Source organism: Myxine glutinosa, chromosome 1 (genome assembly GCF_964187855.1).
Source record: "Myxine glutinosa chromosome 1, kmMyxGlut1.1, whole genome shotgun sequence".
Taxonomy (NCBI): Eukaryota; Metazoa; Chordata; class Myxini; order Myxiniformes; family Myxinidae; genus Myxine; species Myxine glutinosa.
Window position 1 is genome coordinate 196,969,773 of NC_136261.1, and position 23,180 is coordinate 196,992,952.

Consider the following 23,180-nt stretch of genomic DNA (forward strand, 5'->3'; position numbering starts at 1 on the left):
GAGATTTGAACAAGCCTAGACAGCGAGCAGGCAAACTAGCTCACAGTCACTTCTGGCCTATCCCACCAGCCCTGAATAGAATACTATATACACACATATGTAGTCAAAACAGCAGATACAATTACCAATGAAACAAAAATGGACAGTTTGCTTTTGATGAAAGTTTGGTGAAGAATCCTTATGCATTGGTTGTATAAAGTCATTTGCAAGGTAAGTGCACCATTGCATGCATGAGTCTGAGCACAGCCAACTCGTAAATCAGCCATCAGCACTATTTGATCTGATTTATATTCCACAGGCAGGTAATGTTACAGGATCAAGATCGCCCCACATGGCATTGATGCTTGTGTGTGTCAGTTTTACGAATATGTCTTAAACAGCTGTTCACTGGATTTAAAACAGCTGTTCACCACCATCTTTTATCTTCCCCCATCCAAAACTTTTTTGAAATACCAACTTCTTTCCTGGAAGTCCTTGGTATCCTTGTGTTTTATACCTTTCCTGCCTCCCCCCAAGCCCTCACCCTCCCACACATCTCCCGATGTCCCTGCTCTCAAATGTTGTGTTTGTGTGCTTCCCCTTCTCTCCCCATCTTGTCTACCGCTCCCTCTTTTTATATATTTTGTTTGTCTGTTTGATTTTATTTTTTTTGTGATAAATGTTAGCTCTTTCACGAGCCTCGATTCTGTATACCAAAAAAAAAAAAAAAGGTCAATAAATGTTTTAAAATGCTACATAAAGGAGAAAATCCGTTTGAGTTCGCTCTTTCACGAGCCTCGATCTTGTATACAAAAAAAAAAAAAAAAAAAAAAAAAAAAAAAATGGCTGGCATAATGGTCTTGGAAGGCTTGAGACTACACCGAACATTATCGCTCAAGATTGGACAGTCAAGGCTTACAATCTCTGCCCTGTTAATTCACTGCACACAAACCACAATGTTAGATATTTCGACGAGTGCTCTGGACCAAGATTAATGCACTTTTTACATCATTATGTGCCGAAACATTTTGCTGTGAATGATGTATCAATATACCGATGCAAGAAGGAAAAGGCCTTCCCCAACGTCAAAAAATGCTCAACAGTGCATGGTGTAATGTGCTTTACTCATCAATACATTAATTATGATTGGTGTAAATTTGCTGGTCATGGTCTTCCAAAGAAGACAAACCTTATGTATTGCAACTTAAATTGAAATCTTTTTGCAAATACTTTTTAGAATATCAACATCTATCAACTATTTGGCTTTCAAAATAAAAGTTAAAGAAAAAAGTACATTGGATTGTATCATTTTCCAGGTCAGTTCACTCAAGCATTATGAAGAACACCAATTCAATCCATATCTCCCGTTTACCCCCAAATTAGTAAGCAGCTCACACTCACCCCCGAAGTACCACACAGCAACTGCAGTCAGGATGATGATCACAATGATGGCTGAAACCACGCTAACCAATGATACGATTTGCTTGGTGGTCCAGCGTCGAATCGGACGTCTTGATTGGTTGTTCCCACCCATAATGAAAACCTGACCCTGGAAAAACAAGAAAAACACAACACTGGAGTAGGGTTTCAGGACAATCAAGGGGCTGCAAAAAGAGGAGACCAAAAGGAAGATTGTAGCACGAGGTGATGAGAAAAAAAAAACAGGGTTAAAATGTCAAACAAGGAAGAACAAAATAACAATCCTCAAAAATGAGAAAAAATCATTAAAGTAGAAGCAGTCATGAGTTTCAGGTCAAAAAAGGAGTCTCGAAATTTCACAAAACACAATCTAGTCATCTCGATTCCAGACAACATTCCTATTTGGATAGGTTACATTCTTCTGTTTTCCTTTTTCAAACTCAGTCCCAAATAATATCATTGGGGTTATAGAATGTCTTGTTTTTAAGGTGAAAAGTTAATTTGCCATTTTAAATTGCTTGGCGATCCAAACTACTTTACTTCCCCTGGGATTTCCATATTTGGGCATGATTTAATTGCACCTCTCCCGTAAGGGAATGTCTTGTCCTTCAGAGGGACCCATGGATGGTGTTAACCACCGGTCAAGTAAGAATACTGTGTATCAGAAATATATTATTTAATTCAAATAGAAGACATGATCACAACAACAACAACAACAACAACAGGCATTTTAAAGGCTATTTTCCCTGCAAGAGCGGGGGTTAGCCTTGCGGTCCCCATGACAATCTTCTCCATTTTGCCCTATTTTCTGCATCTCTCCTTGTTAACCCCCTTGCCCACATTTCTTCTTCGACCATCTTTAGCCAAGTCTTTCTCGGTCTTCCCCGTCCTCTACTTCCTTCCACATTCATTTCCATCACTCTTCTCAACCAGTCACTTTCATCCTTCCTCAACACATGACCAAACCATCTCAACCTGTTCCTCTTCACAACATCCATCAGAGACTCTATTCCCATCATCTTTCACAATTCAGCATTTGTCTTCCTCTCTCTCAACGATACTTCACACATCCACCGAACCATTCGCATTTCCACCCTTTCCAGCCATCGTTGCTGCTCTATGTTCATTACCCAAGTCTCGCTCCCATAAATCATAACACTTCTCACACATGCAGCATACACCTTTCCCTTCAGCTTCAACGACACTCCCCTCCTCATCAGCACGCCACTCAGTTCCCGAAACTTCTTCCATGCATATCTCACTCCACCAACCGTTGCCGAGTCTGATCCAACTTCTCCATTTCAGCATGTCTCCAAGGCAACAAAATGTTTTCACACCTTCCAGCTTCACGCCGTCTCCAAGATCCAACTCAACATTTCCTCCATCTGCAGCTCCCTCTGTGCACACCTTACACTTGAATGTAGCTGCCACACTGGTTAATGACCCTCTCGAACCACTACATTTTTGATGAACCCACTCAGCGCACATTGTGCATTGAATGGAATTCACTCCGACACCCTTCCTGCACACAGCACACGGCCATTTCCCAGTTCTTTCCACCTCACCACATGTTTTACCACTTGCCATCACCTTCGTTTTTCCGACATTCACCTTCAGACCTTTTGTCTCCATACATTCCTTCCACTTGTTCATCTTCTCCTTCAGTCCATCCATACTTTCTGCAATCAACACCAGATCATCTGCATACAACAACTCCCACGGTAAACCCTCCTTTACATTCTGAGCCAGCACCTCCATCACAGAAACAAATAGTAGTGGACTTAGTACCGACCCCTGATGCACTCCCACCTTCACCTCAAACTCACCACTGTTCCCATCCTTCGTCCTTACAGCTGTGCACGCTCTTTCGTGCATTGCCTTCACTACTCTGATCAACCATTGCTCCACTGCTAACTTCCTCAATGCCCATGTCACGACTTCACGTGTAACCCTATCGAATGCTTTCTCCAGATCAACAAATCCAAGAAACAACTTCTTCCTCTTCTCCATGTACTTATCCTGCAACTGCCTCACAATAAAAAGCACGTCTGTCGTTCCTCTTCCTGGCATAAATCCAAACTGCATTTCGTCAATCTTCACTTTCTTCCTTATCCTCCCATCTCCAACACCCTTTCCAATACCTTCATTCCATGCTCCAATAACTTTATCGCTCGATACAAGCCACAGTCCAGTGGGTCACCTTTCCCCTTGTATAGAGGGACGAGGGTACTCAGTTCCCAATCTACTGGAATGCGGCCTTCTTTCACCACCAGATTACAGATCTCGGTCATTCTCTTCGCACCCCCAACTTCCTGCTGCCTTCAACATATCTCCCACAACTCCCGTCGGCCCTCCCGCTTTTATACTCTTCATTGCTTTTATCGCTTCCTCAACTTCCTTCTCGGTTATCTTCTCTGCCGGTCCTACAACTGGGTTACTCTCTATGTTGCCATCCCATTCATTCTCTGCATTCAACAGTATTTCCATATATCTTTTCCATCTTCCTTTAATTCCATCTGGGTCCACAACGATTTGTCCCACTTCATCCTTCAAGCAACTCACCCCCATCACATCACACCTCTCTTTCGCTATCTGCTTTGCAATCCTGAATACCGCTCTTTGACCCTCTTCCAAATCCAAGCGTTCTCCGAACATTTCCTTACATGCCTCCTGCGCCTTTGCTACCTCTTTCTTTGCAGCCTTCTTGGCTGCCTTATAACTTTCATGCTCTGCCTTTTCTTCCCCCATACCCTTCGCCTTCTGCCACTCCTTGAACTTCTTTCTCTTCTCGTCAATCTTCTTTCCAACTTCATCATCCCACCACCATGTTTCTGAGTGCCTCGGTGGTCCTTTTGTCCATCCACATACCTCACCAATGGCTACCAACAGACTATCTTTCATTGACATCCAACCACTTTCAAGCTCAACCACATCATCCTCTACCCTACTCAGCCTCTCTTTTCATGCCTCCCTCACTGTCACCTCTTTCAACCTCCACACCTTCATTCTCGGTTGGTTCTTCACCCGCCGAGCTCTCCTCGCACCTTTCTCCCTTATGTCGCAGACAACCAAGTGGTGCTGTGAAACAGCCTCCTCCCCCGGGATCACCTTTGTGTCCTCGAGGTGCCCCCTATCTCACCTACGCACCAGCAGGTAGTCAACGGTTGTCGTCGACCCACCTGACGTGTATGTAACAAGCTTATTATCCTCTTTCTGGAACTGAGTATTACAAATCAACAAATCAGCTCCATCAGCAAACTCCAAAATCCTTTCACCTTCTCCATTTCTCACACCATATCCGTAACCCCCATGAACTCCCTCAAAACCGTCCGTACTCCTTCCGACATGTCCATTTAGGTCTCCTCCTACCACAACAACTTCCTCATCTTTCACATTTTCCATCAGCTTTCTGTATTGTACACCAGAACTTGTCCTTCTCTTCGTCGCTCCGACCAATCTGTGGAGCATATCCCGAGATGACGTTGGTATTCATGAAGACATGATCACCATGTAAACAAATTAAATAAACCCAAAAGTTTCACCAACATGCAGATTGCTATTTAACATCAGCGGTAGACAGCTCAAACAAGCTTGCTCAAGAATTAGCGAAGAGGACATGGCCACATCAGGAAGTGGACGGTTTAGTAGGTGTGATGGTGGTGAATTTGGTTGTTGCATTTTATGTCATGTCAAGTACGCATTTTGAAAAATGCACATCTGATTGTCTTCCATTTCTCCAGCCCATCGACAAGGCAGGATACTCCAATCAAATAAGGCATCACAAGGTCGGGAAGAGCATGTTATGCCGAGGAAATATGCGACTTGTCATACTGGATTAGCAGCTGTCTATTCTGGTATGTGACTCAGCAAACACAAATTGGCAGAAAGGGTGACAAAGTCTACAAATGCATAACTTTAATTGTTTATTACAACACTCATATTATTCATACATCTATCCCAGTCATTTGTGTTTTCATCTGAAATAATTGAAAACATTCCACTCTGGGACTGTCCAACCTTATTTATTAGTCATCCGAATAAATCAGGAAAGGTTGCCAAAGCCCTTCAATCCTGAACTCAAACAACAGTGTAAAAATCAGGGCAGTATAACCCAAACTCGACAATATACTTCCCAGTTACCAAACCCAAGGCCCTTATTTCCCAAGCAACAAACAGAGGAAATTGGAATTGCACAGCTGCATTTAATGATTTCAACAACTATGACTAGCAGGTGGCAAGAAGTTTTGGTATAGGACCTGCAGTCCAGGATATTTAAATAGATAGAATGCCACAATGCCATTAGCAATTGTTAAAAGCAATCATTTCTCCTATGCACAGGGTGATATTAAGTAAATGTGACATGATGACAAAATGATACTCGCTGATGACAAACTAATGTCTCTTCTTCATGTTATCTCAGCAGAACTTCTCAATTTTTTCAGATACAGTGCATTCAGAAAGTATTCAGACCCCTTCACTTTTTTCACATTTTGTTATGGTGCAGCCTTACGCTGAAATCGTTTAAATTCGTTGAAATCGTTGAAATTTTTTCCCTCATCAATCTACACTCAATACCCCATAATGACAAAGAGAAAACAGGATTTTAGAAAGTTTTGCAAATTTATTAAAAATAAAAAACTGAAATATCACTGCCATAAGTATTCAGACCCTTTGCAATGACACTTGAAATTTAGCTCAGGTGCCTCCCATTTCTCTTGATCATCTTTGAGATGTTTCTACACCTTGATTGGAGTCCACCTGTGGTAAATTCAATTGATTGGACATGATTTGGAAAGGCACACACCTGTCTGTATAAGGTCTCTCAGCTGACAATGCATATCAGAGCAAAAACCAAGCCATGAGGTCGAAGGAACTGCCTGCAGAGCTCAGAGACAGGATTGTGTCAAGGCACAGAGCTGGGGAAGCCTACAAAAAAATTCTGCTGCATTGAAGGTTCCCAAGAGCACAGTGGCCTCCATAATTCTTAAATGGAAGAAGTTTGGACCAACCAGGACTCTTCCTGGAGTTAGCTGCCCGGCCAAACTGAGCAATCGGCAGAGAAGGGCCTGGGTAATAGAGGTGACCAAGAACCCGATGGTCACTCTGGCTGAGCTCCAGAGATCCTGTGTGGAGATGGGAGAAACTTCCAGAAGGACAACCATCACTGCAACACGCCACCGATCTGGGCTTTATGGCAGAGTGGCCAGACGGAAGCCTCTCCTCAGTGAAAGACACATGAAAGCCCGCTTGGAGTTTGCACCTAAAGGACGCTCAGACTGTGAGAAACAAGATTCTGTGGCAACATAACCAAATGTGAAATTAAGTGAAGGGGTCTGAATACTTTCTGAATGCACTGTAGTCCTAACAATGTGGAGACTACAATACCAATCAATTACCCCCACCACCGACGGTGGATGGAGGTTATGCTTTCACCCCTGTGTGTTTGTTTGTTTGTGAACAAGATATCTCAAAAAGTTGTGGACGGATTTGGACGAAATTTTGCAGAGAGGTTGGGTATGTGACAAGGACGAAATGGTTAGATTTTGGTGAAGATCTGGATTCGGATCCGGCTACTAGAATGTTTCAAGTGATTCTTCACCATTGGGAGATAGGGCCAAAAACGATACATAGCAGGATATCTCCAAAATGTATTGTTACGAATTTGGGTAGTGATATATGTAGAGCAGAGTATATCTGAGTAGGTAACATGCTTTGACTGTCGCGAAAGGGAATCTACCTGTAATAAGTCATATTTAGGCGTTTTGTTGGTCAAGGTGTATAACTGTGGATCTACCAGGAGATTCGGGTGATAGGTAGTGTAGCGGTTAATAGGTAGAGCCCTTGTATATCTCACCTGGTTAGCCAAACCTTTGTCCATTTTGGCACTGCACACCACTTAAACATTAGTTAGGACCTTTAGTACAACACGAATGACGCCCTTTCCCCCCCGAGCCATTCAAGTATTCTGCGCCAGAGTTGTGCCCCCAAGTCGAGAAAAAACTGCTTAGGGAGCCCTGTGCGTCTGAAGACGTGAAAGAGTGGCTCCTTTTCTTCATTATTGTCTGGCACCATGAAATACTGAGAGTATTTTCAGTGAGAATTCATGCTCTCCACCACCACAGGTTAACAAATTTCCTCTCGGCTCACCATCATATCATTAACGAGAACGGCACTCGTTAGAACGCACACCTCCGCCAGGCTGAACAGTTTACCTTTTGTATACCAGTGATAGGACGGATCTGGATCCCGACCTGAACCAAAATCTAATCGGCTTATTTGTGTCACCTAACAAACTTATCCACTAAGTTTAGTCCGATTCTGTCCACAACTTTTTGAGATACTGTATCATGCTATATATCATTTTGGCCCTAACTCTCAATACAATAGTGAAAAATCACTGAAAAAAAATAATATAAAAACTCGTATCCAGCCAGAATCGGCTCTCCACCAAAATTGAAAAAAAATCGTCCTTATCACACACATAACCAGTCGACCAAGGTTCGTCCAAATCAGTCTATAATATTTTCAGATATCTATATATATAAAACACTGTGTGTGTGTGTGTGTGTGTGTGTGTGTGTGTGTGTGTGTGTGTGTGTGTGTGTGTGTGTAATGTTACCGATAGACTCCTAAACGGAGAGGCTTACGTGCTTGATATTTGACATAGACATGGCCATTGAGCGTGGGACGAACATGGCCGAACTCAAAATATTTGACGATCCATATTTTTTATTCATATTTACCTCAGCGCATTTCAGCGAAGTACCCGCTAATCTCAGCCGGTTCCAGAGCAGCTCGCTGATTCGCTCAGAGCGATCACGTGATGTTCCATTACCGCCGCCAGACTGATTCGCTCAGAGCGATCACGTGATGTTCCATCGCGTCACACGTCACACGTCACACGTTTTTTCACCTTTTATGCGATCCTGTTTTGTATCGATTTTGTGCGATATGAATTAAATGTCTTTGAAACAGCTGTGAAACGTCTTTCCACAACCCTTCCGTAACCGATTGGAGCAGTTTATTGCCGCATAAAACGAGATCCACGAAGCGAGTTGGTCGAGTCGTGCTGACCAAGATGGCGACATGGCGGCATCACTTTTCACAGAGTATGAGCGTTCTCTATATTTTCAATTCAGTGCGCCCGTGATTTGTGGCATAGACATGACCATTGGGCCTTCACGGTGTAATTTGTGCGAGGCTTTTGTCCGAGTGAGCTTGAGTCGAGAGGGCGAATGTACGGGTTGGGAATGTACAGGTCTCCCTTCCCCCGCCCGGCAACGCCGGTACTGGAGGACGTCACAGGATCGGTGAGTCTCCAAAATCCGCTTCGTGCTGTTGCGAATATGCAGGACTATGTCCGATTGTTGTGCTGCTCTCCGACCATGAGAACTGCAATGTCATTGTTGACTGGCCATCCCCTTCCCTCCCCCTTCCCCCTCCCCCCTCCGTCCCCCCTTCCCTTCCCCCTCCACCCTACCCCTCCCCCCCTCCTTCCCCTTCCCCCCTCCCTTCCCCCTCCACCCTACCCCCTCCCCTTCTCCCCTCCCCCTCCCTTTTCCCCCTCCCCCTCCCCACCCTTCTCCCCTTCCCCCCTCTTCTCCCCTTCCCCCCTCTTCTCCCCTCCCCCCCCCACCCAGCAATGCCGGTACTGGAGGACGTCACAGGATCGGTGAGTCTCCAAAATCCGCTTCGTGCTGTTGCGAATATGCAGGACTATGTCCGATTGTTGTGCTGCTCTCCGACCATGAGAACTGCAATGTCATTGTTGACTGGCCATCCCCTTCCTCCCCCTTCCCCCTCCCCCCTCCCCCCTCCGTCCCCCCTTCCCTTCCCCCTCCACCCTACCCCTCCCCCCCTCCTTCCCCTTCCCCCTCCCTTCCCCCTCCCTTCCCCCTCCCCTTCTCCCCTCCCCCTCATACCCCTTTTTCCCCCTCCCCCTCCCCACCCTTCTCCCCTTCCCCCCCTCTTCTCCCCTTCCCCCCTCTTCTCCCCTCCCCCCCCCCACCCAGCAATGCCGGGTACTTCTGCCGGGGCCCCCCTCCCCCCCTCCCTTCTCCCACCCCCTCCCATCCCTCACCCTCCCCATCCCCCCCCCCCCCTCTTCCCTCTCCCTTCCCCCCTCCCCCCTCCCACCCCTCACCCTCCCCATCCCCCCCTCTTCCCTCTCCCCTCCCCCCTCCCCTCCCCCCCTTCCCTCTCTCCCCCCCTCCTTCCTCCCCCTCCCACCCCTCCCCCCCTCCATCCCTCACCCGCCCCATCCCCCCCTCTTCTCCTCCATCTCCCACTCTTCTCCCCTCCCCCCCGTTCCCCTCCCCCTCCCCCACCCGGCAATGCCGAGTACTTCTGCTAGTCATGCTATACAGGAGGTCCTCGCTATACATCCAAGATACGTTCCAGAAAAGTTGGACTTGGACCGAAACGACGTATAGCGGGAAAATATTCACCACAAGAATGTGTAATTAAGGATGGGGGAGGGAGGGGTTGTTCCAACACTTAATTTACGTCTTATACAACAGTACTCAACAAGTCAAGCAATCAAAAATTACACATGAAACACACAAAACATAGGAAGACTCGAACGGCACTCAGTAGAGAGCATACCGCCGCCAGGTGAACAGTTTACGTTTTGTATCTTAGAGTAGACCAGAAAATCACAATACAGAATCACATTTAATCAAAATCATCCGTCCACAACTTTTTGAGAAATCCTGCTTTATATCGTTATTGGCCCAATCACTCATTGGTGAAAACGTCACTGAAGAAATTAAACAATTCTCATATCCGAATCCATCTTCAGCAAAATCGAATCACTTAGTCCTTGACACACACCGCACCTGTCCAACAAGTTTCGTCCAAATCCATCCACAACTTTTGAGATATCCTGCTACATGTCGTTTTTGCCCCCATCTCCCAATGGTGAAGAATCGCTTTAAAAAATTATTGTAGCCGGATCCGAATCTGGAACTTCACCAAATCTAACCATTTCGTCCTTGTCACATTCGCTACATCTCTGCCAAATTTCATCCGAATCCGTCCGCAACTTTTTGAGATATCTTGCTAACAAAGAAACAGACAGGGGTGAAAACATAACCTCCATACATACCTTTGGTAGCGGAGGTAAAAATACAATGTATGAAACAAATTATAAAATCTGAACACCTTTTTGTCTTACTTATCACAACTTTTAACTATTTTATAATTATTATAAAAGCCCGTCAAAAACGACGAGGGAATTGTTTTATTTGAAATATTCAAGGAGATTGGAAAGAATGATGTTTCGTAGCAAGAAGTGTTATATTAAAACACTAAATGTACAATGTGACCCTATTTTCTTTATCTTCTAGCAAGTTTCGTTTTGACGGTACAGCCTCATGAGCGTGCCAAAAGTTTGAAGCCTCGGCCTTGCATCAGGTGTGATTATTACCTCCACCACCGAAGGTTGATGGACGTTATATTTTAACCCGTGTCTATCTTTCTCTTTGTTTGTGGATGATATATCTCGGTGTTGTGGACGGATTCAGACGAAAGTTGGTAGTGAGGTTGGGTTTGCGACAAGGACGAAATGATTAGATTTTGGTGAAGGTCCAGATCTGGATAATAAAATTTTTAAAGTGATTTTTCACCATTGAGCGATAGGACCAAAAGTGATATAATGCATAGCACAGTATTTCAAAACATTATGGACGGATTATGACAAAACTAGATAGAAGAGTTGGTTCGTCAACAAGAACAAGCGATTTAATTCTTGTGCAGGTCCTAATCCAAATCCGGCCTATCAGTCTGTGAGAATCACTTAAATTCTCATATCCGGATTTGGATCTTCACCAAAATCGAATGATGTCGTAGTTATGACACACCCAACATCTCCACCAAATTTCGTCTCAATCCGACCACAACTCTTTGAGATATCTTTTTCACAAACAGACACAGCCAGGCAGAGGTGAAAGCATAACCTCCAACCACCTTCCGTGGTGAAGGTAATAATATGACCACTCCTCATAAAACTCTTAAAGTTTTTCAATGTTCTACAATGTAGCATACTGAGGTAACGACTTCCCCCTTTCCTCCATGTATAAAAAAAGAATGCAAACATTTTGAAAACAAATTATATAATTTTGGAGACAATGCAACCCTGTTCTGATCAAGATGACCATGTCGCAGCCAATGCTTCGCACGCCACAGACATGGACAAGACCTACTCAACCAATCAAAATTCTACTTTGTTGGGTGTTAAAAAAAGTTATATGGAAGAGATACTCACAATAGTAAAAGACAACAACAAAGCACCTATTAAAAAAATATCAATAAAGAATACTTTGGGGTTCAAAATTTTATTTACTACTGGCCACAATTAATCTTACCTTCTTGTGGGGTCGGACGGGGTAGATATTTGGCCTAAGTCTGTTATGAACTGGCTGGCCCAGCCTGATTGATTGATGTCCGAGTCGAACCGATCTAGGCAAACATGTTAGCAGACAGAATATGGAGCATAATTGTGCATCCGAGGGATGGCACACTCTGTGATGCAACTTTGTGACGCAATCAATGACAAAGCACCATTATCCCGCCCACTGTTTTCTCCTGTGTGTTCTGCCTATTTTTTCACCATCATATCACCACGTTGACCCAACTGCGCCATTGTCAGTACATATACATTCTCCATCACCCTCCTCTTCCATCAGCCTAGATTTTGGTCAAATCAAAAAGAAACCCAGAAAATAGAAATAACCACATGCTTGCCAAGAACAGCTGCCTATGAATCTTGGGTAATCTAATTCAAACCTCAGTCGTAGGAATATTACGCAAAATTATGCAACAGCATAACGGAGAAACGGAATGGGAAAAACAGGAAGTAGGGGAATGTGGTATCACTCAAATCACTGTGGACTGGTCTGCCATCTCTACTGCCTCTGACATCAACTCTTCCTGGGAATTCTTCCAAAGTAAACTGCTCTCTCTCATGCACAGATTTATCCCATCTCATCTTCAGTTTTCATACCCTTCCTCCCGTCCATGGTACACTGAATCTTGTGGTGAGGCAGTTGCCCGGAAACAACTTGCCTTTGCCTCTGGGAAGGCTAATCCAATGGAAGGCAATCTCAGTTCCTTTCACAAAGCTCAGATCAAGTGTTCGTCTACCCTCAGAAGTGCCAGGAAGCAATATCTCTCTACTCTCAAGACTGCACTCTCAAACCTGTCCTCCTCCAAATCCTGGTGGCGTCTGTTTCTCCTCCATCCCCTGCCTTACCTCAAATGGCTCCACAGCTGACACTGCACGTGACAAAGCCAAATGCCTCAACTCTGAGTTTGCCTCAAAATATTGTGTCCCAAACCCATCACATTCTGTACCCACGTTATCCAGTCATACCCAGCTGCTCCTGGACTCTGTGTCCTTCTCTCCTGACAAGGTGGAGAAGTTTCTGTCAAACAACGACTCTGATTCTGCAACTGGACCAGACGGCATCAGCCCACAAGTCATAAAATCCTGCTCTGCCGCTCTTTCACACCCTCTCTTTGTTCTCTTCGACCTCTCTTTTGCTCAAGCTCATCTGCCATCTGCTTAGAAATCAGCAAACATTACCGCTTTACACAAGAAAGGTGCAAAAACAGATCCTTGCAACTACAGACCAATCAGCCTGCTCCCAATAATCAGAAAGGTCATGGAATCGATCATCGCTTCTGACATCAAATCCTTCCTCTTCTCCAATGGCTTTATCTCGGATCATCAATTTGTATTCAGACCAGGTCATTCTACTCTGGGCATGCTGCTTCTGCTGTCTCAACAATGGATGGAGGTCCTCAATGCCAAACAGGATATCAGAGCTGTCTCCATTGACATATCTCATGCCTTCTATATGGTCTGGCACCCCGCCCTGCTCAACAAACTCTGCTCGTATGGTATCCATGGAAACCTCTACAAATGGCTTGCAGACTTCCTTTCTGGTCGCAGTCAACGTGTGGCTCTGAATGGAATTCTCTCTTCTCCCCTTCCTGTTCAGGCTGGAGTTCCTCAAGGCAGTGTTCTGGGCCCTCTACTTTTTCTGGTCTTCATTAATGATCTCGCCGACTCTCTGGAAAATCCTCTCTATCTCTTTGCCGATGACTCCAATCTCTGCCGCTCCATATCTCAACCCTCAGATTGGCAGGCAGCAGCCTCTTCACTCTCTGCAGACCTGGACAATATCACAAACTGGTCAAACAAGTGGAACATGTCTTTCAATCCTGACAAATCTCACACTCTCACTTTGTCTCTCCTAAAAGACCATCTGGACAACCTTCCCATCTACTTTCTCAACAATCCTCTTGAAGAAGTTCTGTCACTCAAGCTTTTGGGTCTCACTATCTGCCATGATCTTTCCTGGGAAAACCACATTTCCAAGCAGGTCTACAAAGACAGTCGCCGACTAGGCATCCTCCGTCACGCGAAGTCCTTTCTGGGCACTTCTGAGCTCCTTATCACTTTCAAAACTTTCATCCACAGCTCAATGGAATACTGCTCTCCCCTCTGGGTTGGTACTCCTGCCTCACACCTAGCTCGGCTTCACACGGTTGAAACCAAAGCTTTCAGAATCATTGGAATCTCCCGCGATGAAGCTGATTCTGAGGGCCTATCTTGCTCTCTCACCGCAGACAGGTAGGTAGTCTTTCTGTCTTTTACAGACTCCTCTCCAGCCTTGCTCCCCCTACTCTGTCTGTGCTCTGTCCCCCAAGTATTCCTGCAGGACGCACAAGATCTGCCAGCAACCCTCTTCTGGTGAAACTGCCAAAATAAGGACTCTCTGCTCACCTTCACTCCTTCATTCCTCTTTTCTCCCACCTCTGGAACAAACTCCCACACTCTCTTCAATCCCTATCCTCCCTCCAGATTTTTCACACAGCTGTTCACCACCATCTCTCATCTTCCCCCATCCAAAACCTTGATCTTTTCTACCCCCGTTAAACTCCCTAAATCTGCCTCTTTAAATCCCCAACTTCTTTCCTGAAATTCCTAGAAGTGTTCGTTTGCTCTATACTGTGTACCCCTCTCTCCTCACCCAGCCCTCCCCCTTCCACAGATCTACTGGCATCTCTGGTCTCTTCTGTTGTTGTACTTGTGTGCTTCCCTCTCTCTCCCCTCTTGTCTCCCGCTCCCTTCATTGCATGTCGTTTGCATCTGTGCACGTTTTCATGTTCATTGTGTTCGCTCTTACACGAGCCTAGATTCTGTATTCAAAAAAAAAAAAAAAAAAAAAAAATAGGGAAATGCAACAAATCTCTTGATGACAGTGGCAGATAAGTTTGACTCGAATGTCAGGAGGTCTGTCGTAAAACCTGTTTTATTATTTTCACAAACTGGTACACAGAGAGCAGAGCAAGTCAAACACTTTTTGGTAACTTCATCTGCGAAAAGTGGTTCGTGTGAGCAAGAATAACACACATTTACCAGTTCTGATGATTGGAGGGTGAGGATTTGTGGGAAGATCTTTTATGTCCATAAACTTTGTCAGATGTCAAATCTACAGCAAGTTAAGTTGATACTTTTTGATTGTGAATTGATTTATTGGTTAACTTTAGTCGAAAAGTTACTGATGAAGTTCTCAGGAACTTGGACAGAGGAGGCCATTTCCCCCATTACACCGATGCTTTACCAACCCCACATCAATAAAATCTATCTGTTTATTTACTTAATTACACCGAGATGGAGAAAAGGGAAAGCAGCAGGTAGAGAACAGTGGGGCAGGTACAGAAAAACATCACAAAGGTTTTTATGGAGTTTTAGGTGGCAGGGATATGCAAGAGGATTGTGGGGCAAGAATGAAAAAAACATCAATTAGAACGGCACTCGATAGAGCGCACACCTCCACCAGGCTGAACAGTTTGTTTTCTATTCCAATGATAGGCCAGATCTGGATTCGGACATGAACCAAAATCTAATCAACTTGTTCTTGTCACATAACCAACTCATCGACCAAGTTTAGTCATAAGTTATTCATAACTTATTTAAATAACATGTTATATAATCGCTTTTCGCCGATCCCTCAATGGTGAAGAATCACTTAAAATTATATAATTCTCATATCCGAATCCATATTCAGATCTTCACCAAAATCGAATCGATTAGTCCTTGTCACAATGTCACACACCAACATGTCCACCAAGTTTCGTCCAAATTCGTCCACAACTTAAGATATCCTACTATTATATATACAGTTCATTCAGAAAGTATTCAGACCCCTTCACTTTTTTCACATTTTGTTATGTTGCAGCCTTATGCTGAAATGGTTTAAATTCATTTTTTCCCTCATCAATCTACACTCAATACCCCATAATGACAAAGAGAAAACAGGATTTTAGAAAGTTTTGCAAATTTATTAAAAAGAAAAAACTGAAATATCACATTTACATAAGTATTCAGACCCTTTGCTATGACACTTGAAATTTAGCTCAGGTGCCTCCCATTTCTCTTGATCTTTGAGATGTTTCTACACCTTGATTGGAGTCCACCTGTGGTAAATTCAATTGATTGGACATGATTTGGAAAGGCACACACCTGTCTATATAGGGTCTCACAGCTGACAATGCATATCGGAGCAAAAACCAAGCCATGAGGTCGAAGGAACTGCCTGCAGAGCTCATAGACAGGATTGTGTCGAGGCAAAGATCTGAGGAAGCCTACAAAAAAATTTCTCTGCTGCATTGAAGGTTCCCAAGAGCACAGTGGCCTCCATAATTCTTAAATGGAAGAAGTTTGGAACAACCAGGACTCTTCCTCGAGCTGGCCGCCCGGCCAAACTGAACAATCGGGGGAGAAGGGCCTTGCTAATAGAGGTGACCAAGAACCCGATGGTCACTCTGGCTGAGCTCCAGAGATCCTGTGTGGAGATGGGAGAAACTTCCAGAAGGACAACCATCACTGCAACACTCCACCGATCTGGGCTTTATGGCAGAGTGGCCAGACAGAAGCCTCTCCTCAGTGAGACACATAAAACCCCACTTGGAGTTTGCAAAAAAGCACCTAAAGGACTCTGAGACGGTGAGAAACAAGATTCTATGGTCTGATGAAACCAAGATTGAACTGTTTGGCTTCTGTCTGGCCACTCTGCCATAAAGCCCAGATCGGTGGAGTGTTGCAGTGATGGTTGTCCTTCTGGAAGTTTCTCCCATCTCCACACAGGATTTCTGGAGCTCAGCCAGATTGACCATCGGGTTCTTGGTCACCTCTCTTACCAAGGCCCTTCTCCCCCGATTGCTCAGTTTGGCCGGGCGGCCAGCTCTAGGAAGAGTCCTGGTTGTTCCAAACTTCTTCCATTTAAGAATTATGGAGGCCACAGTGCTCTTGGGAACCTTCAATGCAGCAGATAATTTTTTTTGTAGGCTTCCCCAGATCTGTGCCTCGACACAATCCTGTCTCTGAGCTCTGCAGACAGTTCCTTCGACCTCATGGCTTGGTTTTTGCTCTGATATGCATTATCAGCTGTGAGACCTTATATAGACAGGTGTGTGCCTTTCCAAATCATGTCCCATCAATTGAATTTACCACAGATGGACTCCAATCAAGGTGTGGAAACATCTCAAAGATGATCAAGAGAAATGGGAGGCACCTGAGCAAAATTTCAAGCGTCATAGCAAAGGGTCTGAATACTTATGTCAATGTGATATTTCAGTTTTTTTCATTTCAATAAATTTGCAAAACTTTCTAAAATCCTGTTTTCTCTTTGTCATTATGGGGTATTGAGTGCAGATTGATGACGGAAAAAATGAATTTAAACCATTTCAGCATAAGGCTGCAACATAACAAAATGTGAAAAAAGGGAAGGGGTCTGAATACTTTCTGAATGCACTGTATTATATCCTTTTTGGTCCGATCTCCCAATGGTGAAGAATCACTTTTAAAAATTCTAGTAGCCGGATCCGAATCTGGAACTTCACCAAAATCGAATCATTTCGTCCTTGTTACATACACTACCTCTCTGCCAAATTTCGTCCGAATCAGTCCACAACTTCTTGAGATATCTTGTTCACAAACAGACAGACAAACAAACAGACAGGGGTGAAAACATAATCTCCATCCACCTTCGGTGGCAGAGATAATTATATACTTTGAACACTGTTGGAACACGAATCAGAACATAAACCTGCAGTTTAGCAGTACTTTGGCTCTGAATATGACAAATTGTACACATTCTCGTTCTGAGCGCACATGTGCACAAAGGAGCAAAGTAATTGTTGTATTCTGTTTGTCTGGCAGTCAAAATGAATTAAAAATCATTCCAAACAGAAAACGTATTATTTTAGGGACAAAGGACAAACAACAGGCATGAACAACTAATTCAACTTGTTAAGTAAGGTGGTGCAAACGAGAGGGTGCATGAATGACAGTAAACTCCTGTAACAAAAAAAAAAAATCCACATCCTTTTAAACTTTGTTTATTTCAATTGAATTATATGTTTGAACCCTGCAGAAAGCAAATTGCCTTGTTCGCGCTTCCAAAAACATTAGACTTTGCACGCGCTCAGAGGGCGCAGTAAAAGTAAGATCGAAACAAAAACAGCGGCACCTTCTGATGCATCGGAAGAGCTAACTTCCCCCCCTTACCCCCCCCTTCCCATGCCTCCCCCCCAAAGCCCTCTCCCTCCCACAGTTCTCTCGATGTCTCCATGTCTCTCGGTCCCTGCTCTCAAATGTTGTGTTTGTGTCCTTCCCCCTCTCTCCCCATCTTGTCTACCGCTCCCGATGTTATTTGTTTTGTGTGTCTGTTTGTCTTTCTGTGTGATTAATGTTCGCTCTTTCACGAGCCTCGATCTTGTATACAAAAAAAAAAAAAAAAAAAAACTTCACCAAAGGACCTTTTTGTTTCGTGCATCTTTTTCTCAAAGATCATTCCAAAATCGTCAGTTTCTCTGAAAAGAGGTGGGAGTTGGCAGGGGGTTGGGGGGGTTAGGGGGGGAGTTCAGCTCCGGAATGTTCCGTTTGACCCACTGGATTTTTATGATTGCCATTACACCTGTTATTCAAATTTCACGAATAAAGGTCATATTGAACATGCTCAGAAACGCAAAGCAAAAGTCGAAAATACTCTTCTCATGGCCTTTAGTGCCATGCAGCCACAGCCTGAGAGTGAATAAGAGGAGAGCTCGGATGGTAATTATGCAGGGTTAGGATGAGGGAAGTTTGGACTCTGAGAATAATTATTACATGTAAATGTAATGGCAGCAGAAACGGTAGCTAGTTCTAAATTTGAGTTTGATTGGTATTTCGAAGCATTGGGGAAAGATATTCATATTGTCAGGAATGGAAGTTGGCGAGGGTGGGGATAAATGCTTGTATGCTTGTCATGATTGTGGTGTCTGTCGAAGGGTCTCATCAAAAGTTTTTATCTAAATTTACCCAAATGTCTTCCTTCATAGCGAACAGCAAATTACCTCCACGACCGAAGGTGGATGGACGTTATGTCATCACACCTGTCTGTTTGTCTGTCTGTCTGTGAACAAGATATCTCAAAAGGTTGTGGACGGATTTGGAGGGCAGAGAGGTAGTGTATGTGGCAAGGACGAAATGATTAGATTTTGGTGAAGATCCGGATTCGGATCCAGCTAGTAGAATTTTTTAAAGTGATTCTTTATCATTGGGAGATAGGGCCAAAAACGACACAGCAGGATATCTCAAAAAGTTGTGGACGGATTCGGACGAAATTTGGTGGACAGATTGTGTAAGTGACAAGGAAGAACTGATTCGATTTTGGTGTGGATTTGAATATGGATTCGGATACGATAATTATTTAATTTTTTTGAGTAATTCTTCACCATTGAGAGATCGGGCGAAAAGCGATATACAACATATTTTTTAAAGTCGTGGATGAGTTATAACTTAAACTTGGGGGATGAGTTGGTTAGGGGACAAGAACTACTCGATTTAATTTTGGTTGAGGTCCGATTCCAGATCTGGCCTATCAATGGATCCAAAACAAACTGTTCAGCCTGGCGGGGGTATGTGCTCTACCGAGTGCCGTTCTAGTTTGCGAACTCGAAGGTTTCCCTCCCTACCTCTGTCTCTCTCTTTTCCGAAATTTCCTTGATTATGACCAACTGCGACCCAACTGCACCATTGTCAGTAGATATCCATTCTCCATCACCTTACTCTTCCATCAGCCTAGATTTTGTTCAAAACAAAAAAAACCCAGAAAATAGAAATAACCACATGCGTGCCAAGGGCAGCTGCCTATGAATTTTGGGAAATCAAATTCAAACCTCAGTCATAGGAATATTACGCAAAATTATGTAACAGCATAACAGAGAAACGGAATTGGGAAAAACAGGAAGTAGGGGAATGTGGTATCACTCAAATCACTGATGGACTGGTCTGCCATCTCTACTGCCTCTGACAAACTCTTCCTGGGAATTCTTCCAAAGTAAACTGCTCTCTCTCATGCACAGATTTATCCCATCTAGTCTTCAGTTTTCATACCCTTCCTCCCATCCATGGTACACTGAATCTTGTGGTGAGGCAGTTGCCCTGAAACAACTTGCCTTTGCCTCTTGGAAGGCCAATCCAACTGAAGGCAATCTCAGTTCCTTTCACAAAGCTCGGAGCACGTGTGTGCCTACCCTCAGTAAAGCCAGGAATCACTATCTCTCCGTTCTCAAGACTGAACTCTCAAACCTGTCTCCCTCATCCAAATCCTGGAGGCGTCTGGTCAAATCTGTTTCTGGTGTTTGTTCCCCTTCCATCCCTCTCTTACCTCAAATGGCTATAGAGCTGAAACAGCACGTGACAAAGCCGAATACCTCAACTCTGTGTTTGCCTCAAAATCTTGAGTCCCAAACCCATCTCTCTCTGTTCCCACCTTTCCCAGTCGAACCCAACTGCTCCTGGACTCTGTGTCCTTCTCTCCTGACAAGGTGGAGGAGTTTTTGTCAAACCTCGACTCTGATTCTGCAACTGGACCAGACGGCATCAGCCCACGGGTCTTAAAATCCTGCTCTGCCGCTCTATCTCACCCTCTCTCTGTTCTTTTCACCCTATCTTTTGCTCAAGGTCATCTGCCAGCATCCTGGAAATCAGCTAACATTACCGCTTTACACAAAAAAGGTGCAAAAACAGATCCTTGCAACTACAGACCAATCAGCCTGCTCCCAATTATCAGCAAAGTCATGGAATCCATCATTGCTTCGGATATGAAATCTTTCCTCTTCTCCAATGGCTTGATCTCTGATCATCAATTTGGTTTCAGACCAGGTCACTCTACTCTGGACATGCTGCTTCTGCTGTCTCAACAATGGATGGAGGTCCTCAATGCCAAACAGGAAATCAGAGCTTTCTCCCTTGACATATCACGTGCCTTCAATATGGTCTGGCACCCAGCTCTGCTCACCAAACTCTCCTCCTATGGTATCCATGGAAATCTCCATGCATGGCTTGCGGACTTCCTCTCTGGTCGTAGTCAACGTGTGGCCCTGAATGGATTTCTCTCATCTCCCCTTCCTGTTCAGGCTGGAGTTCCCCAAGGAAGTGTGCTGGGCCCTGTGCTTTTTCTGGTCTTTATCAATGATCTCTCTGACTCTCTGGAAAATCCTCTCTGTCTCTTTGCTGATGACTCCACTCACTGCCACTCCACATCTCAACCCTCAGATTGGCAGTCTGCAGCCTCCTCACTCTCTGCAGAGCTGGACAATATCACAAACTGGTCAAACAAGTGGAACATGTCTTTCAATCCTGCCAAATCTCACTCTCTTACTATGTCTCTCCGAAAAGATCGACTGGACAACCCTCCCATCTACTTTCTCAACAATCCTCTCCAAGAAGTTCTGTCACTCAAGCTTTTGGGTCTCACTATCTGCCATGATCTTTCTTGGGAAAACCACATTTCCAAGCTGGCCTCCAAAGCCAGTCGCCGACTGGGCATCCTCCGTCGTGCGAAGTCCTTCCTCGGCACACCTGAGCTCCTCACCACTTACAAGGCTTTCATCCGCAGCTCAATGGAATACTGTTCTCCCCTATGGGCTGGTGCTCCTGCCTCACACCTGGCTCGGCTTCACGCTGTTGAATCCAAAGCTTTCAAAATCATTGGAATCTCCCGCGATGAAGCTATCTCTGAGGGCCTTTCACTCACTCACCGCAGGCAGGTAGGTGGTCTTTCTGTCTTCTACCGACTCCTCTCCGGCCTTGCTCCCCCAGCTCTCTCTGTGCTCTGTCCCCCAAATATTCCTACAGGTCGCACAAGATCTGCCAGCAACCCTCTGATGGTTAAACTGCCGAAATCTCGGCTCTCTGCTCACCTTCACTCTTTCATTCCTCTTTTCTCCCGCCTGTGGAACAAACTCCCACACTCCCTTCAATCCCTCTCCTCCCTCCAGGTCTTTAAAACAGCTGTTCACCACCATCTCTTATCTTCCCCCATCCATAACCTTGATCTTTTCTACCCCCACTAATTCACCCCAGATCCACCTTGTTTGAAATTCCAACTTATTTCCTGGAAATCCTGGCAGTGTCCATATGTTTATACCTCTCCCACCCCCCCCCCCCCCCTTCACATGCCTCCCCCCCTTCACATGCCTCCCCCCCAAAGCCCTCTCCCTCCCACAGATCTCTCGATGTCTCCATGTCTCTCGGTCCCTGCTCTCAAATGTTGTGTTTGTGTCCTTCCCCCTCTCTCCCCATCTTGTCTACCGCTCCCGATGTTATTTGTTTTATGTGTCTGTTTGTCTTTCTGTGTGATTAATGTTCGCTCTTTCACGAGCCTCGATCTTGTATACAAAAAAAAAAAAAAAAAAAAAAAAAAAAAAATCCGTATCCATATTCAGATCTTCACCAAAATCTAATCGATTAGTCATTGTCACACGCACAACCTGTCCACCAAGTTTCGTCCAAATCTGTCCACAACTTTTTAAGATATCCTGCTATTATATATCGTTTTGGCCCTATCTACCAATGGTGAAGAATCACTTTAAAAATTCTACTGGCTGGAACCAAATCTGGATCTTCACCAAAATCTAATCATGTCGTCTGTGTCACATTAGTGAGGTTGGGCACCAAACCTCTCTGCCAAATTTTGTCCGAATCCGTCCACAACTTTTTGAGATATCTTGTTCACAGACAGACAGGGGTGAAAACATAATCTCCATCCACCTCTGGTGGCAGAGGTAACAACACATACACCTTTTTGACAAAACCTACTCACAGACCTCACAAACGCTCATCCATCCTCAAGCTGCTCAAAGTCCTACCAATGCTCATGTACCGCTCTGCACTACAAATGCTTCTTGGTACCTATCCAATTCGAGTTTCAACCTACATACTGTTTCTACTGCCACTACCTTTCCAGGGAGATGATTCCATGTACTAGCTGGAACACCACTCAGTAGAGAGCATAACTCCACCAGGCTGAACAGTTTACGTTTCGTATTCCACCGATAGGCTGGATCTGGATCCAGACCTGAATCAAAATCTAATCGGCTTGTTATTGTCATCCAACTAACTTGTCCACCTCGTTTTGTCATAACTCGCCTATAACTTTTTGAAATATCATGCGATAGTGTGTATTGCTTCTGGCCCCATCTCTCAAGAGTGAATAATCACATTATAAATAAATAAATAAATAAAAACTTGTATCCAGATTCGGATGTTCACCAATATCGAATCGATTCGTCCTCGTCACACACCCAACCTGTCCACTAAATTTCCTCCGAATCCGTACATAAATTTTTGAGATATCCTTTTCACAGACCGACAAACAGACAGATGGTGCGAAACCATAACCTCTGTCCACTTTCGGTGATGGAGGTAACTACTCTGAGTGAAA

General features: G+C 44.5%; 1 protein-coding gene across 1 annotated transcript in view; it reads right to left on the bottom strand.

Annotated features, from left to right (window-relative positions):
* Nucleotides 1-23,180, bottom strand: part of ST14 (ST14 transmembrane serine protease matriptase) — a 194,634-nt gene that overhangs the window by 152,346 nt on the left and 19,108 nt on the right. Inside the window, exon 3 of the mRNA XM_068124816.2 lies at nucleotides 1,381-1,528. Coding sequence (XP_067980917.2) covers nucleotides 1,381-1,528 — 148 coding nt within the window. The remainder of the gene's footprint in view (nucleotides 1-1,380; nucleotides 1,529-23,180) is intronic.